General features: G+C 52.2%; 1 protein-coding gene across 1 annotated transcript; it reads right to left on the reverse strand.

The window, feature by feature from the left end:
- Window positions 1-547: 547 nt before the first annotated feature.
- On the reverse strand, window positions 548-16,075 carry ANKRD23 (ankyrin repeat domain 23). The gene is made up of 9 exons (XM_079989025.1): window positions 15,952-16,075; window positions 11,657-11,812; window positions 9,967-10,098; window positions 8,596-8,703; window positions 5,816-5,914; window positions 5,230-5,328; window positions 5,020-5,118; window positions 4,187-4,285; window positions 548-3,445 (listed from the first exon to the last, which is right to left on the reverse strand). Exons 1-9 carry the CDS (start codon window positions 15,976-15,978, stop codon window positions 3,341-3,343), a joined length of 924 nt encoding a protein of 307 aa, XP_079845151.1. The 5' UTR covers window positions 15,979-16,075; the 3' UTR covers window positions 548-3,340.
- Window positions 16,076-17,550: the final 1,475 nt, after the last annotated feature.

Below are 17,550 nucleotides of genomic sequence, written 5' to 3' on the forward strand. Positions count from 1 at the left end.
GCGATGCAAATGCCCCACCTTTCCTCTGACTCTGTAGGTTGCCCATGGCTCTGGGAAGGAGGGCCTCCTTTGGTTTCCACCAAAGACAGTCTTGCTTACCTATGGTGACAGGGACCACAGCCAGGCTCTTGCCAGGGTCGCCTCCCAGTCTGCCATGTCTGGTTGAGGAGTCCCAGGCTGGGGGCCCCCATTCCACAGGCTACACCCCAGCAGCCCTTTTCTCTGTCCTCAAGAGATGGTGCTGGGCTCAAATGTGTTCTTGAACTGTGAAAATGGGCTCTGGGAGGAGTTGTAGAAAACTATGAATTGGTGAGTGGCTGGCATGTATGACCAGTCACCCTTGATCCTCCTCCCCACAGGTATGTGGCTCCCCAGAAGATCCCCCCCCCCCCGATTGAGGCATGGGCTGTAGGGTTACCAACAGTGGTTGAGAGGGGGCCCTTTCTTGTTTCAGCCTTTGAGGAGAAAGAGTTGATGCCAGAGCATTGGAGAGAGAGAGGATTTCAGGAGCAGCCCTTGCTAAAACACAAAACTCTGTGCACAAAGCCAGGGCTTCCAATGATTTATTCTTGTTCAGAGAGGAATCGCATCAGTTTCATATTCCAAAAAAACAAACACAAGCCTTTTGGGTGACTGGGGTTTAGCCATCCATAGTCAGCCCCACACAGTCCCTTAAGTAGGGCCTTGTTTGACATGCCAGCTGTGGGGGAGAGGAGGGCTGTCTTCTCACAGAGTGAAGGGCCAGAAATGTCAAGGTCAACAGCCTTTGAGAAAGTTCCACCACCTGATTGGCAAAGAGAGCCCATCCTCCAGATGGCCACGTGCTGCTGCCCAGAGCTGCTTGAATTTGTCAGAATTTTCCCCCAAAAAAGTAGAGGCTAGAACATTGTTTTCGACACATTTAGATTCAAGATCAACTTGAGAAGAGTTGAGACCTCACATTGGTTTGCAAAGATCCATTCAAGTAATTTCTTCCAATCCCCTCTGCACATTTCTCTGCAGAATGGAAGGGGCATAAAGGTACCCCTGACCGTTAGGTCCAGTTGCGGACGACTCAGGGGTTGCGCGATCATCTTGCTCTATAGGCCAAGGGAGCTGGCGTTTGTCCGCAGACCGTTTAGCTTCCCGCTGGAGCGGTACCTATCTATCTACTTGCACTTGACGTGCTTTCGAACTGCTAGGTTGGCAGGAGCAGGGACCGAGCAACGGGAGCTCACCCCATCGTGGGGATTAGAACTGCCGACTTTCCGATCAGCAAGCCCAAGAGGCTCTGTGGTTTAGACCACAGTGCCACCCGCGTCCCACGGAAGGGGCACAGACATGTATTAAAAGTTCATTCTCCAGAGTCCAGTGTGACCCATGTACCAGACAGCAAGGTCAACAAGGCAGACCATTGTGGTAACCAGACACTGAAGGGCAATGCCCATCCTGGCTCTGGGGCTCTTTCACTGATTACCTTGAAAAAAATCCATCAACAGGTATGTATGTCAGGTATACAGAACGTGAAACCCAGTTCCACGGTGAAGGTCAGCAGAACGTCAGGGAGCTGCTCTGCACACTCCAGAAACAACAACAACAGTAAGGGGATGATGCCAAGAACAGCTGTGCCAGCAGTGTGCAAACTGTGGAACCTGCAGCACTTGAGATCCATTTTGCATCAGAGAATAAATCCTTTGAGGATCATGTTTTGGTTGGGGGGTCATGGCCTGAACCAGCAGTGCCAAGATCCTGCTTCTCCAACAGACAAGGAATGAGAGGGCCGTGCCTGGAGGCATGTGGCTCCACAGCAGTGGCTGGGAATGGCAAGGAGGAGGCAGTTGCTGACACCTTTTAAGGGCTGGGAGCAAAGAGGTTATGCCCTTTGGGGCATGTGCAAAGCCCCACCCCAGGGCGTCTCCCAAGGGAACAGGCACAGGGATGCTTGACAGGAAAGAGCTGGGGTGCTTCCCTCATGCCTCAAAGGGGAAATTAAGGCAGCTGAGAGAGGATCCTTGTTTCTGCTTTTGGAGGCGGCCAGAGGTTTGGTTCATAACCAGCTGTGGCCGAAGTGTCTCAGGCATGGCTCCCCAGTCTACAAGGAAGTTGCTTCCAGTCCTCACCACTGAACCAGGGAGGGCTGCAACTAAGCTCCAGAGGTGGCCTCCAGGATCTGTGAAAGGCAGAAGCTGTCTGCCTTTTCCTCCAAGGCCTCCTTGGACTCTCAGCCCCAACAGAACTGTTAAGGCACTTGGAAAGGGCAGCCATCACAAGTTCTCTGTCCCCCTATCATGCGGCAGAGTGAGGAGGCTGTCTAGGCAGTAGATGGGGAGGGGGCGCAGTACGAGGGCTCCTGCCCTCCCCAGACGTTCCTCCTGAGCTCCCCGTGACAATGCTTTCCGGCTGGTGGGGTGGCTGGCTGGCTACTTTGTCTTCCCAATGCCTCAGCACACCCTCACTTGCGAGCGCCCTGGCTGGCTGCTCCAGCAGGTGAGCTCAATGTGCTGCGCTGCTTACCCATTGCTGCTGCAAATGCCCTGCAACAGGCCCAGGCAGAGCAGTGGAACATTGGGAGAAAAGCTGTGTGCCCCATGGCCTTCCCTGCACCCTCTAAGCTTGTCTGCCGCCCATCACCAGCACTGAAGTGAGAGTTGACTGCCATTAACAACCAGCTTCTGGGAGCAGAATGAGGCTGGTGTGCCATCCTGTCCTTTGCCTAGTGTCTGGCGGGGGGGGGGGGGGACTAGCCCTGCAGCCCCCCTCCTAGGTATTCCTGTGCAGCAGGACCACGGCCACAGCATTCCCCTCACCTCCTGCTTGCCCTGCCTGATAGAGCTGCTTTGGGAGTTCCCGAAGGGGCTGTGCATCTACCCACCTCCCTGTAATAAAAGCCTTTTTTCCCCTCCACCCTTCTCGCTGGCCAGAGAGGACAGCGGATTTCCCTGTTTCCGAAGAAAGATCATCATTCCCACACACGCCCCAGATCACGGCCACAAGGTTTCCAAGTGCCATCTCTTGTGCCTTAGTTTCTCCTCGGGTGACAGCCTCCACAGAGAGCCACAAGAGGGAGGGAGTTTGTCGGCTCCACCAGGAAGGCCCAGCATGGCTGGCTCCCGGCCCACTCCGAGGAGCAGAAAACTCACCCTCAAAGCCTGTTGAGACAAAAGAGGGAGGCCTCAGGGACAATCTCTCACCCCGAGGGTACCAAATAAGTACCTGGTGCCCCGCTGGCACCAGAGTCATGACAAGGTGGGGGCATATCTGCTGAAGGGCAAGGGGAGTGAGTTGGTCCCCAGCTGGTGGAGGGGTACGGTGGAATGTCAGCTCACAGAGCCAGCACCCCACCACCCAGGGTCCCCCACTCTCAGCAGCTCCTGAGGGGGCCTCGCTGCCGGTTGGCACAGGCCTGCAGTGTCTCTCGGATGCCCATCTGCCAGTCTTTCACCAGGTCCACTGGAGTCACCGCCTCCTGCCAGAACAAAAAACGGCATCAGACAGCTCTGCCTGCCTCTCCGCTTCCTGCCTCAAGCTGGAAGGCCAGGAAGAGGCAGAAAGAAGCCTTCCAATCTCTGTTAGGGAAGGGGAGCCTGAGACATGCCAGGTGTTGTGGCAGGACTGACCACAGGGCAGTAGGCTGCACCCTGGAGAGCCGCAGCTTCCCTGCTCCCCACACTACAGGCTCAGCCTGTTTGGGCTTCTTGACAGATGGGATGGCAGGCTATGGCACAGGCCCACCGCTGGCTGCAGAAGGCAAGCAACGGGGGCTTTTCTCGCCCAAGCAGCCCCCTCCACCCATTCTCGTTGAGCATCAGCTTAGTTCTCACTCTGCCAGTAAATCTGCCTGGGCTTCCGAGTGCAGGTATGGACACTCATTAAAAAAGCCCTCTATACTGGGAAGTTACATGGTGCTGAGAAGGGTTATAGACTGACCTTTGCCCTGAACTGCTACCTTTCTATGTGAAGGGCCCTTTTATGCAGGAGCATTTAGCATCTGAAGCTGTCACCTGCTATGATACAGCCCAGACACAAGTTTACAGACTCAGTGAGCCTACAGTAGACTAGGCCTTAGAGTGGTGCAGAAAGCAAATGGTACATTTGCACCAAGGAGCAGTGCCACCAGACCCGCCCAAGCTCTGGGGGCCCAAGGCTCTTCCCTGCTTGCTGCCCATTCTGAAAGGGTGGTAAAACCTCCCCGCTGCCCATGCCTCACCTCATTCTGGATGGCCAGGTTTGCCCCGTACATCAGCAGCGTCTTCACAGCCTTGAAGCGTCCCAGCCTGACTGCGTCGTGAAGGGGCGTGTCTCCTTCCTGGGCAGGGGGAGGCAGAGTAAGTGCGCCTGGCCTCCTCCACACCAGGGCCAGTTAAGGGCAGATTCTTAGCTCGGCAGAAGAGCTGCTGCTTTGCATGCAAAAAGATCTCTGGGTCAATCTCTGGCTAAAAGGATCCCAGGCTAGGAAAAATCCCTGCTGGAAGTCTCAAGAACCCATGGAAAATGGCAATGAACAAAGTGACCTGGGCTAGAAGGATGAATGCTCCAACTCAGTAAAAGGAGGGCTGTGTGCAGAGTGTGTCAGATAAAAAAAATTCTGTGTCTTGCATATATTATGCAAACAAGCGCAATTGCTTTTATTTTGCATAATTCCTTCTGCGAAAGCAAAGAGCTCACTGTGAGGCGAGGGCCATTTCTGAAAGTGCTTGAGGATACACCCCAAAGTGCCTGGAAGGAAAGACCATCAGAAGAGCCCTGGAGCTGGATCAGGCCAAAGGCTCATCTGGTCCAGGATCCCATCCTCAAGGGCCATCCAGACACCAAAGAAACCTGAGCAGCCCCTCACTCCTCGCAGGGGCTTCCCGGCATTCAGAGGCGTAGCTCCTCCAGCGGCAGGGAGAGAACTCAGCCGCTCAACTCAGGAGGGTTTCTGCTGGCAGCTTGCCTCCCAAAAGCAGTGCAGACTTTCGGGCAGAGCCAAAATGAGGGCTTGGGCACCCCAGCTGCTCCCCACAGCCCAGAGGCAGAGAGCCCCCCCCCTCCATCTCATACCTTGTCTTGCGCATTGATGTTTGCCCCGCAGGCAATGAGGTGCTCTGCGCAGTCGCTGTGCCCCGTCCGGACAGCCACGTGCAGGGGGGTGCTCCACAGCTGCCAGAGAAAGGGAATCCCTCAGAGCCCAGCCCGTTGTCCCGGTGGGGACTCCGTCACGGAGGCAGCGCCCCCCAGATGGGGCAGGCAGCATTGGCTGAGTCTGCTCACCTTGTCCCGTGTGGAGATCTTGGCTCCCCTGCCCATCAAGCGCTTGAGGATCTCCAGGTGCCCCCCACGACAGGCCCAGAGCACAGGGGTCGCGTCCAGCTGCGTCAAAGCAGAGCCCACAGGGAGAAGATCATTTGGGGCACAAGAAAGTCTGGCTGCACAGGAGCGGGGAGGTGGAGAAGGGCAGTCTGTGGCATAAAGCAGCCTTCGCCAATAGGCGCCTGCCACATTTCGGACTACAAATCCCAGCATCTTCAGCATCATGCAGCCGTGCTGGCTGGCGCTCTTGGGAGCTGTGCTCTAAAGCATCTGGAGGGCACCAGGTTGGCAAAGAGAATGGTGGGGTGGGTGTACCCTTCCTACTTTTTGGAAAGGGTCCCAACCTTCCCCTCCCTGCCTCTCTTTCCCGCTTCAGCCAGGCAGGAGAACGCATGCCTGTCCTCTAGGCTGGAATCGTGGCCCCGGCAACAGCCAACCTGGCTTGCTCCTGCTTTTTAGCATTTTTAAGCCAGTGAGTGAAGTTAAAGTAGCGATTGATGGGTACGTTTTCTCCATCAGCAGGTGTCAGGAATCCCTGGGTGCTCACCATGTCTCTTGGCTCCAGCTTGGCCCCAGCTTCCAGCAGCTTGTCCACGATCTCTGCATGGCCCCGCAAGCAGGCCCGGTGCAGGGCTGTACATCTGAACTGCAGGAGGACACACAAAGGAGCACCTTGGTTTGACGGGTCGGCACCCTGCAAGGCTGCCCACCCCTTTCACATCCACCTGAGGGTCTTCTGTGATGGATACTTGGCGCAGCCCATCAAGCCAAAACAGTATCTCCTGGGGCAGGGGATCTCCTTCCTAGTGCAGAATTGCACATTAGGACAGCCCTTGCCCTCCAGACACTTTCAGTTACAACTCCCATCAGCCACAGCCAGCACTGGAGAGCACCAGGTTGACAAGGGCTGCTCTAGCAAATGCAGACCTTTGTCAAAGTCATGCGACTTGAGGGACAGGGCAATGGGATGTTTGTAGGGGAGAAGTGCTGGGAAGAAGGGCGCTTAAGCTTTTCCCTTCCACTGATTTCCCCTCTCCACGCTTATCTCCACCCTCACTGCCAGGCTTATAGCCAGCCCAGCAGAGGAAACACTTCAGGGTAGGGGGACCTGGAAGAAGGACGTAGCAGGGAGGGAATTCTCCTTTGCAGGGGATTTTACCTCCGCAGTGAAACACATTTGCCTACAGAGAAACTGGTGATCAGAGCCACATAGCAGCTTTGACAAGCATTTGTTACTTTGGGGTTGGGGGAAGACAGCTTCATTCACCACAAACAATGACATTTTGAATCCCCTCCAAAACAATGGCAAAGTTTTGTAGTTGTTTTGTAGTTGTTTTGTAGTGCAAACCCTGCATTTTGCAGGGCCTCCCAAACTGAGGAACTGATACATCCAACAGGGGTTCATAGCTTGATACTGTATATCAATTACTCAGTTGGGGGGGGCTACAAAACGTGGGGTTCATGCTACAAAACCCCATGAAACGACTACAAAAGTTCAGCACTGTATGGGAGGGACCCAAAATCTTGGGGTTTGTAGTGAATGAAGCTGGGGAACCCCAAAGGGGATGTTTGATTTCCACCAGGGGGTTGTCTGCTTCTGGGGCAATGCAGCTTAAAAAGTTGCTGAGCAACTGTCTCCATGTGAACATATTGTGCAGGGATAGTCTGCCTCTGACTGCCAGATACCGAGAATCAAAAGTGGGGAAGAGAGGGCTCTTGTGCTTGGATCCTGCTTGGGGGTTTCCCACAGACATCTGGTTGGCCCCTGTGAGAACAGGATGCTGGACTAGATGGGCCACTGGCCTGATCCAGCAGCAGGCTCTTCACACAGACGTTAAACAATGGAATCTGTCTCACACGATGTAGTGATGCCACCAACTTGGATGGCTTTACAAGAGGACGGGACAAATTCATGGAGGAGGACAAGGCTCTCCTTGGCTGCTGGCCACAAGGGCTAGCATGACTCTGAATGGCAGCTGCTGGCCATCACACGCAGACAGACATCTGGCTTGGCCACTAAGAGAACAGGATGCTGGTGGGCCTTTGGCCTGATCCTGCCGCCACGCTCCTCTTGCACTCTTGTGGATGTATATTTTTGATACAAGCACCTATCAAAACTGCAGATAGCAAAGGGCCATCTTAGCAACCATTCATCGCGTGAGAGAGAAGCAAGAACCGCACTTCTGAGGTGATGCCTGGCACAAAACACCTGGAATTTTAAAACCATTCTTTGGGAATGATTGTTTTCCATTGATACAAATTTAGACAGATGTAATCAATCAACTCAAACTCATGCATTGAATCAACTAAGATGGCTTTAGATGCAATAGTGCATCCGCGGCTGGCTCTTGGGGTTGTTGGCGCGTTGGGGGAGGGGCAATCAAATGACCATCCCAGAGAGTGGCAGCTGATGGAAGAAGTGACCAAAAGTTGGGGGTGGAAGCCAGAGCTCATGTTGTTATTTTTACTGTAAAATATATTATCCTCTTCTACACCAAAATGAGGCTATTCCAAAGTAAATGTGCTTTTGCATCAGGGCAGGGAGGAGAAGCAAACTCAATTTCATTCCGGGAGCCTCAGTAGTGCCGTGATTTAAGTGAGCTTGGAATGCAAAGCTACATATGCTGGGTCTTTTTGTTTTTCATCATCAGAGCTGGCAAACTGCTTTTTGCTGCTGTTTGGTCTAATGCATCAGGAATGTGGAAGTGCTTATAATGCAGGGGGGGGGGAGGGACAGGACGAAGAAGGGAAATGTTAATTGTGTATTTCATAATTGAGTGTCTAAAGGGGGTTCCCCATAAGACCATTCAACCCAACCAAAGAAAACCAAGGCAGCTGCCTCCAATGGAGAGAATCCTGGTGCAATTTGGGGAGGCAGAGAGACCTGACGGGGGAGGGGGGGCTGATTCCAGCGAATGCTGTGAGAGCCCCTGATGCTGCAGCTGTGATGAAAGCTGCAGAGTTTTGGACTTAAGTGAAATGATCTAAAACAACCACACTCCCCAGAGAAGATCTCCTGCAGAGTAAGCGAGAGTTGCGCAATATCAGGTAGGTTCCTTTCAGTGGGGCTTGTGCAAGAGAACGTCCCAGGGGATTGCATCCTTTAAGGCCTAATAAAAGGGGAGGTGCTTTTTGGCTCTTGACATCAATATATCTTGGGCAAATTTGCCTCTCTCTCCCTTCCTTCACTAATATCCTCCACCCCAGCTGCCATCCTTGCCTTCGCCGTAGGTTCCCTGGACTGACCCCATCCCCCTTTCCCTGTTTCATCATTAGGCAAATTCCGGATGGAAGCAGGAGGCTTGCGTTTCTTAGCACCCCCTTTACCTTGTCATGAGCGTTGGGGTCCCCTCCATCTGCCAGGTATTTCTCAATGACAGGAATCCCATTCTCCAGTGCCGCTTGAAGAAACTGCACTGGACCCACAGGCTCTGTCTATAGAGGAGGGGGATAGGAGTCAAACTCTGCTTTTCCACAAGGTGCCTGTCCCCCTTTGAAGAGAGGGGGCACTCGGTCTGCCTTGTCCACCTTCACCCCACCCCAAAACTAAGCAATACTACTGCTATTACTGCTGCTGCTACTACTACTACTAATAATAATAGGGTTTTTTTAGTTGAACAATGTACAAATTCTGCTTAAATAAGAAATAATTTTACTACTAATAATTCTACTAATAATTTTACTTATAAAAAGAAAGGTTTAGTTGGTGCCTCAGAGATAACAATATGGCTGTTCCAAGTCTGTAGCCAACTTGCTTAGCCCTGAAGGTGGATGGGCAGGGACAGCCCTGCCCATGAGGCAGAGGGAGGCATCTGCTTCAGGTGCCAATGCTGGTGGGCAGAGCATCCATCTCCCAGCTTCCCCCTGGGGACCCTTAAGCCAGCCTCTGCTCCCAGGGATGCAGCAGAAGACACTGTCCTGCTGGTGGTGTGGAAGGTGAAACTTGAATTCCGGGTGTGGAATGTGATGGCACCATCTTGCCCTTTGCTTCAGGTAGCAAAATGTCTTGCCCCAGCCCTATAAAGGGGACCTCTAAAGCAGATCTGGGTATGTTGGTATGTTGAATGAGTTCATATGAGAGATGCACCAGCCCCTAATTTATTTAGGGCTTGCAAGGGGGCAGCACTTTAAATTGCACCCAAAAATAAATTGGAAGCTGTCTTATGATGGGACGCAGTTGGTAACCTGGGCACCATAGTAGCTCGCAAGTGCTGATCACGGGATGCTATCCAAGCATGGATACCTGTGACAAGACCAGGTTTTTCTGAGAAGAGATGCAATTGGTGGTGCACCAACGCAAGAACCTTTGGGGGGGAGGAGGAGGAGGAGGAGTTTGGATTTGATATCCCGCTTTATCACTACCCGAAGGAGTCTCAAAGCGGCTAACATTCTCCTTTCCCTTCCTCCCCCACAACAAACACTCTGTGAGGTGAGTGGGGCTGAGAGGCTTCAAAGAAGTGTGACTGGCCCAAGGTCATCCAGCAGCTGCATGTGGAGGAGCGGAGACGCGAACCCAGTTCCCCAGATTACGAGACTACTGCTCTTAACCACTACACCACACTGGATGAATGCCTGCCAAGCTAGGTCCAAGCCACAAACTTCCTCTTGCAGGGGAAGCGCAGCCCCCTCCCTCCAAAGCAGTGTGTCAAGGCTACCCCTGTGCTGCAGCACACAGTCTTCTGGCAAAGCGAGACTCACCATCACTTCTGGCTCCCGTTCTTTGGGGCGGACCACTTTCTTCAACCTCTTCTTATTCTTGCGAAGCTTGACAATCGCCTCCAAGTCCTGCAGGCTGTCTAGCTTCAGCCTGGAATTGCTGAGTGTCTCAAGCTGGAAAGGAGATGGGGGAAAGGAGATGTGTGGGCAACCGGCTTCCCCCACAGCATCTGCCACAGTGGGGGAGGGGAGGCCTGGGACACCCAGTGGGAGAGCTTTGCCGCGCCCTCTTGCAAAGCTTCCATTCATTTCAGTGGGGTTTGTGCAGGGCTGCTTTGCAGCAGGGAAGTGTTTGCTTGTCTGCCACAGTTCAAATTATCCTGCCACTCTTCCTGGTGCTCACTGTATTCAGGAGGCTGCCCCACATTGCTTCACAGTAAACCAGGGGTGGAGAATGGGGTCCAGCCACAGGGCAGGATGCTGACAGCCCTCAACCCGCGTGGGCCACTTGGGGTGCAGCCACCCACCTGGTATCCCCTTGACAGGGAACAGCTGCAATTGCTTTTGGGCAGGACCCGGCTCCATGCAGGGGCTCCGACCGAGAGCTCCCGAGCAGAACCAGACCCAGAGAGAGTCATCAGGAGTGCCCTTTCAGGCTCCCAATTGTCTGTTGCTTTCTTGAAAAAAATGTTTTGTTATGAATGTGTTTGCTGCCCTGAGCTCCTTTAGGAGGAAAGACAGGATATAAATTCAATCCATCAATAAGTGCAACAGAGTCGACAGAATCTTGTGGCCCTTGAAGGGCTAAGAGATCAAAGCAGAAAGAGGATTCAGTCTTCAGTGACATTTAACAGAAGCAGAGCATCCAGAGCATAATCTCCCTGAAGGTAGACCAGTTTTTCTTAACCTTGGATCTACAGCTGTTGTGGGACTACAACTCCCATCATCCTTGACCACTGGCCCTGCTAGCTAGGGATGATGGGAGTTGTAGTCCAACAACAGCTGGAGACCCATGTTTGAGAAACACTGGTGTAGATGATCCATTGCATTGCTATTCCAGATCTGTATTCATATAGATTGCTCAACCATTCTCTAGAATGTGCTCTAGCCATTTCCTTTTCTGTGGCCTGCCTCTCTTTTGTAGGAATCAGCTCTATCACTTTCACTCTCTCCTTCCCAAATATCATTGCCTTTACATCTGTTTACACACATACAGTACTCCAAACTGCTATAGGAAGCAGGGTGTGTGTGATCACATTCAGAGAATACAGTGCAGGGAATATTTAGTCCTTTCCCAACATACAATAGTCCCATAGCATTTTCCCCTCCCCACGTCCTACAATGAAGTCTGGGGGAAAGTGGAGTGGACCTGCCCAGTTGACTACATTGAGTTAGAAATCTGGAAGCAGAGCTGCTCTTCCAATTCCAGCTTCAAGCAGAACTGCCTAAGTTTGCTGCTGCTAAATTATCCATGTCTGGAAGCACCTTTGATCTTTCAAGTGCCGTGTGATGCCTTGGGAACGCAGGTCAGCCTCTGGCTCAGCTGCGTGAAGAGATCCCAGGTGCACACCTTTGCGTTGTCTGTTTAGCAGGTTGACTGCTGGGGGAGTAAGAAACAGCTGGCCAGCTGGCTTGCCAGACAAGAGCCTTCTTGTCCACTATTGCCCCCCTGTGGCTGCGGGGGAGACAGGCCCCTGCCCCCCCCATGAGCAAGGTGGAACTTCTCACCCACCTTTTTCTTCTTCGCATCTTCTGCCTTCTGCCTTTCCTTGCTGACTGCTTCCCACACGCCTGCCGGGCCTGACCGCCATCTCTCTGGCTCCCTGGCCGCGCTTCCTGCCAGCACTTCAAAACCTCTCCCTTTCTCGTCATGTCGTTCGCCACTTACCTGGCGGGAGAAGGAAAAAGGCAGGAGCATGAGGACTGTCTTGGGCCCCTCTCTCTCTTCCAGCAAAGTGTCTATATCCCTCCTTCTGGCTGCAAATTCTGGAGGTGGGTGTCAATAGCTCAGCTGTGGAGCATCTCTTTGCATGCAGAAGGTGCAGGTTGAATCCCCAGCATCACCAGGTAGGGCTGGGAATGTCTCCTGCCTGAAACTCTGGAGACCTGCTGCCTGAAAGCACTGACATCACTGAGCTCACTCACTATAAGGCAGTTTCCTGCACCGCTGGGATTGTAGCCTCTGTGGTACCGCGGTTAGAGGGTAGCACTAGGACCTGGGAGACCACACTCGGCTGTCAAACGCACTGGGTCCCCCACCTTGATCTCCTTGTTGGAAGGAGGTGATATAAAGACAGTAATGACAGCAATGAATTCATAAAATGGACCAGGGCAGGGCAGGAGGGCGGGAAACAGGGTGGGAGGGAGAGGGAGAGCCCCAAGTTTTGCAGGTGTACAAAATAACTTAAGGAGGTCACCTCACAAATGCACCAAAGGTGCACCATCTGCCTCAGTTGCATCAGAATCCACAGCAGCCTACCTGGCCCCAGAACGCCCACTGAAGTTCTTGAGCTGCTCTTAAGCTCCCACCCTGCCTACAGCCAGTTGCTCCCTCAGCCCAGTTGCTGATCCACCTTGCTCTCCCGCCAAGTGGAAAGGGTGCCCAGGGCCGGGGCCAACTTGCAACATTCCCCCCCTCCCTGCCGCCTGCTCCTCCTGGCCCTGATGAAGCAACTTCTATTTATATGGATATGTATATAAGCAGCAGCCCCTGGCTCAGGAACACACATCATGTGTGGCGAATGCTCCCTCCTCCCGCAAGGGCATAGTCAGCACTGTCCACCACAGGGCCGACTAGAGACATTTGGGCGCCTGAGGCAGGACGTCTCCAGGGTGGAAAATCCCCTGGCACTAGCAGGTGACTGGGAACAGCCGCTGGGCAAACTTCATTCCGATGACCCCCAGGCTCTCATGCAAGAGGGCGATCATTTCCTGACTGCTTGTAGCTCAGCGTGGTCTGCCCACACCCAGCCCCACACTCTCCCTGGCCAAAGGAAAACGCGCTGCTTGAGAGGTCCATACAGAGACAACAGGACACATGTTGGCAGCAAGGCAGAAAACACCTAAGAGCCCTTCAAGTCCAGCATCCTGTTCTCCCTTGTGGCCACCCAGATGCCTTTAGGTTTTTTTTTAATAAATATTTTTATTAAGTTTTAGAGATAACAACAAACAAAGAAAACAAACAAGAAAAAGAAAAACAAAAACACAAAAATACAAAGTTATAAAATACATAAGAAAGAAAAATAGTTTCAAAAAAGAAAAAAAAACATTTTAAAAAAGAAGAAAAAACACAAAAATCCCTCTTTTTACTTCTCATCTTTGATTCACTTATTTTCTTGACTTCCTCACATCTCCCTTTTTTGTATCCCTGTTGAAAGTTAATTCAGCAAATTCATATCCAATTAATTTGTCTAATTATCCATCCAATCTTATTTTTAGCCTCATTGCTAGAACCCCTTCAATTCATTTCAATGCCATTAGCATTCAAAAAATTTACAATATTTCTGTAAGTAAATTTTAAATTTCTTCCAATCTTCTTCCACCGACTCTTCTCCCTGGTCTTGGATTCTGCCAGTCATTTCCGCCATCTCCATATATTCCATTACTTGCATTTGCCATTCTTCCAGAGTGGGTAGATCTTGTGTCTTCCAATGCTTTGCGATGAGTATTCTTGCTGCTGCTGTTGCATACATCCTTCTTTAACACCAATTGGCCGACTATGCCTAGGAGAAAGGCCTCTGGTTTCTTAGGGAAAGTGTACTTAAGTACCTTTTTTAGTTCATTATATATCATCTCCCAGAAAGCCTTAATCCTTGGGCACGTCCACCAAAGGTGAAAGAATGTACCTTCAGTTTCTTTACATTTCCAACATTTGTTGTTGGGCAAATGATATATTTTTGCAAGCTTGACTGGGGTCATGTACCCAGATGCCTTTAGGAAGCCCAAGGGGAAACCAGCAAGAAGCACTGGGGTCCAGGACTCTGCGAAGCAGAAGAGAGCCAGTGGGGTGGGGTGGAACTGGACTCCGTCCTGGGAGCTCGGGGCTTACATTCAGCCACAAAGCTCACTGGGTGACCCTGGGGCCAGTCACGGCCTCTCAGCCTCACCTACTTCACAGGGTTGTTGTATTAAACAAGGAGCAGGGAGAACCATGTGTGTCCCCTTCAGCTCTGGGGGTGGGGTGGAGCTGGGCTATAAATGTAGCAGATTAATTGTTGAATAAACTCTCATGGCTTGCAATGGCCTTATGCCATCACTAGTACCCACTGATAGCCTCATCCTCCAGGAATTAGTCCATTCCTCTTTTAAAGCCTCCATTATGCTTCCTTTCCAATATATATATTACAAATACATTTGGTTGCCTGGGATGGAATCCAAAGGGCGCCCCACTCCCCCCCCCCCAACCTTCTGCTGGGCTCTAAAATGTCTTGCTGCTCCTGCCTTTCTTGATTCCCCCTCCCCCACTTTCAGAGGACCCCCCTGAAGCTTGGCAGGGATGACCCCAGAAATAATGAAGGCAGCCTACAGGTTAGAATACAAACCCCACACCCTTAAATAGTGTTTCAACATGTGCCACCTGAGGCAGCCCCCCCCAGATGCGCAGCGCCTGAGCATAACATTACTGGAGTAATGCGATAGCTTCTAGGCCTTGCTGCTGTCACAGGCCAAGCATGGACGGAATGGCTCTTTTCTCCCCCGTTTCAGTCACTCCAGCACGGTCAGCGGCTCCCTTCCTTCTTAGGCCTCCAGGGAAGAGGACACTCACGAGGTCTTGGGTGACCTCCATGAGGCAGCAAGCAGAGCTTCAGCTGGACACAGCAGCCAAAATAAGACACCAGCTGCAGCCCAGGGGAGGCCTGGCAGGCTTGTTTGTGACACCCTTCCCATCTGCACATATAAGGCAGTTGAAGGAATCCTAGAATCATAGAGTTGTAAGAGACCACAAGGGCCATCGAGTCCAACCCCCTGCCAAGCAGGAAACACCATCAGAGCACTCCTGACATATGGTTGTCAAGCCTCTGCTTAAAGACCTCCAAAGAAGGAGACTCCACCACACTCCTTGGCAGCAAATTCCACTGTCAAACAGCTCTTACTGTCAGTCTCAGGAGTTCGTTCAGTCTCAGCTCATTCAGCAAGGGAACATAGGAGGCTGCGTTCGACCGATCCATCTAGCTCAGTATTGCCTGCACTGACTGGAAGCAGCATTCGGGGGGGGGGGGGTTCAAGCAGGTTCAAGCAGGTTCTCGCCCAGCCCCACACCTGGAGATTCCATTGGGGATTGAACCCGGGACCTTCCGCATGCAAGGCAGATACTCCACCACTGAGCCACGACCCGTCCCTTGACACCAAATTTAATTGTTGGGCATTGACCCCAGAGCCTTCAGGGGGGCTACCGAGAAGCTGCAGCAGGCACACCCCCATCACCTGCTGCTCGGCTGTATTGTACTGCATTCCTATTGAAATGAGCACCATTCTAAATTTGCATGTATACAACTAAATGGCCATATGGAAACTGCTGGCCCTTTTGTCTTCTTTTGGGGGCAACGCATAGCTGGCCACCCCAACCCACACCGCCGGACACTTGGAGTGTGACTCCCCTGCCCTGCCCCCGCAGTCTGGAGCAGTCCTGGATCAGAGAACCTTACCACCCAAATAAGGCAGGTGTGGGAAGAAAGCACAGTGGAGCCTTGGAGTAGATTTCTAGGTGATGTGCAGTATGCCTGCAAGGGGTTCTAACTAATTGCCTCAACAATTGCAACAATCCAGCTCAGTCCTGGTCCTGGTCACAAATTCCTGGGCTGAGCAGAAACTCACAGAGACATCCTGTTCCTTAATTCTCAACACACACATGCCTGGCACCAGACTGTTTTGCACCAAACTGTGGCTGGTGTACCTCAAAGCTCTCATTAAAAAAAACAGAGCCAAAGCCTGCCGTTTGCCCATCTCTGAGCTGAGCGCCCATCTCGCTACTCCCAGTTTGCTCTGGATTGCCCTCAGCCCCCCACCCGACCCCCCCCCATCGCTTACCAACTGCTGAATGCTGAAGATCTCCATGGTCCCCCCTACCTCAGAGCCACAACGCTCACTCCTTGGCCGCCAGGCACAGCAGCTGTTTTTATTCCACCCTGGGGGGGGGGGGGGAGGCTGCCTTTCGGCTTTGCTCCAAAGCTCTCCCTCCCCTCCAGCAAACTGGATAATTCAGGTGCCATGTCACGGGGCTAAAATAACTTCATAGTTTAAAGGTTTCCAGAGCTTGGCAGTGGGATTCCCAGGTCCAGAGTGGGAAACGTGTGCAATTGTTTGGAATGAGAAGAGCTCCAGATAAATCAGAGCCATTGAGAGTCCCATGACATTGGGGAGGGGGCACAGGCTCCCTACCGCCATGCTACTTGCTCCCAAGGGTGCTGCATTGGCTGCCAATAAGCTACTGGCCCCGATTCAACGTTGTTGGCCTTGACACACAAAGTATGGACCAGCTGGGGGCCCAAGTGCCATAGGAAGCTGCCTTAGACCAAGTCAGCCCATTAGTCTATCAAGTTCAGTGTTGCCTACACAGACCGGCAGTGGGTCTCCAGGGTTTCAGGCAGGGGGCATTCCCAGATCTGCCTGCAGACGCTGAGGGTTGGACCTGGGACCTTTTGCATGCAAAGCAGATGCTCCGCTGCTGTGCTGTGGCCCCTGCCGTTGCCGGCAGGAACGCATTCCCCAGAACTTGCACTCTGGATTCAGGGTGGGGTAAAGAAGCGGGGAGCAGGTGCCCATGTGTACAGGCAGGTGGAGTGAAGCCTGGATCTAAAAAGCTGCAGCCCAGACGGCAGCCTCTGCCTCCTGTGGATTTGTAGACAGTTGAGCAGAAGAGATCCTCCCAGAGCAGTTTAACCACCAATCCCTTTTCACAGGGGACTCTGGGAATTGTAGCTCTGTGAGGGGAACAGGGGGTCTCCTAACAACTTTCAACACCCTTAACAAAGCACAGCTCCCATTATTCTTTGCAGGGAAGCAACACCTGTTGACATGTAAGGTGTGGATGTGGTCTATGTCTACAATGTTTGATCATGCGTCATTGTTTTACCATTAAACCTGGGGATTTTGGGTTTTTTTACTGTGTCTGTAAGTCGCCTAGGAAGCAGTTTTATATCTGGTCCAACAAGAGGGGAAATTTCAGAAGCAAATTACTCTCATGGACTGAATATAAATTACAAAAACACATGAGATCAATAACACTTAAGAGGATTACTGAAGAAATGAAGTAAGACCTTTGAGCAGCTGAAACCAGGCAGGGAAACTTGTGGCTGGTCAGATGCTGTCAGCCCACCACCATCCAAAGCATCCAGGGAGCACCAGGTTGGCGAAGGGCGTCCCAAACTCTCGCTCATTTGTTACTGTGGGCCGCATGGCTTCTCTTTCTACCGCCATATTGCTGGGTGGAGAAACGACGTGGCTTAAAAGCTCTGGGGCTGAATGCACTGGAGCCCCATCCGGCTCTGCCAGCCTCCTTCTGCTGCTGTCAAAGTCTCACAGATAAACCACTGAGGTCTGGTAGAAGGTAGGGAAGGGAGGAGGTTACAGGAATTTGAAAGCCAAGATTCTCTGTCGCTGAAGAGTTCATGTTACAGGTACAGGAGG

Source organism: Podarcis cretensis, assembly GCF_951804945.1.
Source record: "Podarcis cretensis genome assembly, chromosome: 8".
Classification (NCBI taxonomy): Eukaryota; Metazoa; Chordata; class Lepidosauria; order Squamata; family Lacertidae; genus Podarcis; species Podarcis cretensis.

What these genes read in the sequence shown, in the direction of transcription:
- ANKRD23 (XM_079989025.1), bottom strand. Translation starts at nt 15,978, where the DNA reads ATGGAGATCTTCAGCATTCAGCAGTTG. An exon ending in ACCCCAACGCTCATGACAAG is followed by an intron (nt 5,915 to 8,595) that starts GTAAAGGGGGTG and finishes GTCCTCCTGCAG; the next exon opens with TTCAGATGTACAGCCCTGCA. An exon ending in AGCTGGAGCCAAGAGACATG is followed by an intron (nt 5,329 to 5,815) that starts GTGAGCACCCAG and finishes GCTTTGACGCAG; the next exon opens with CTGGACGCGACCCCTGTGCT.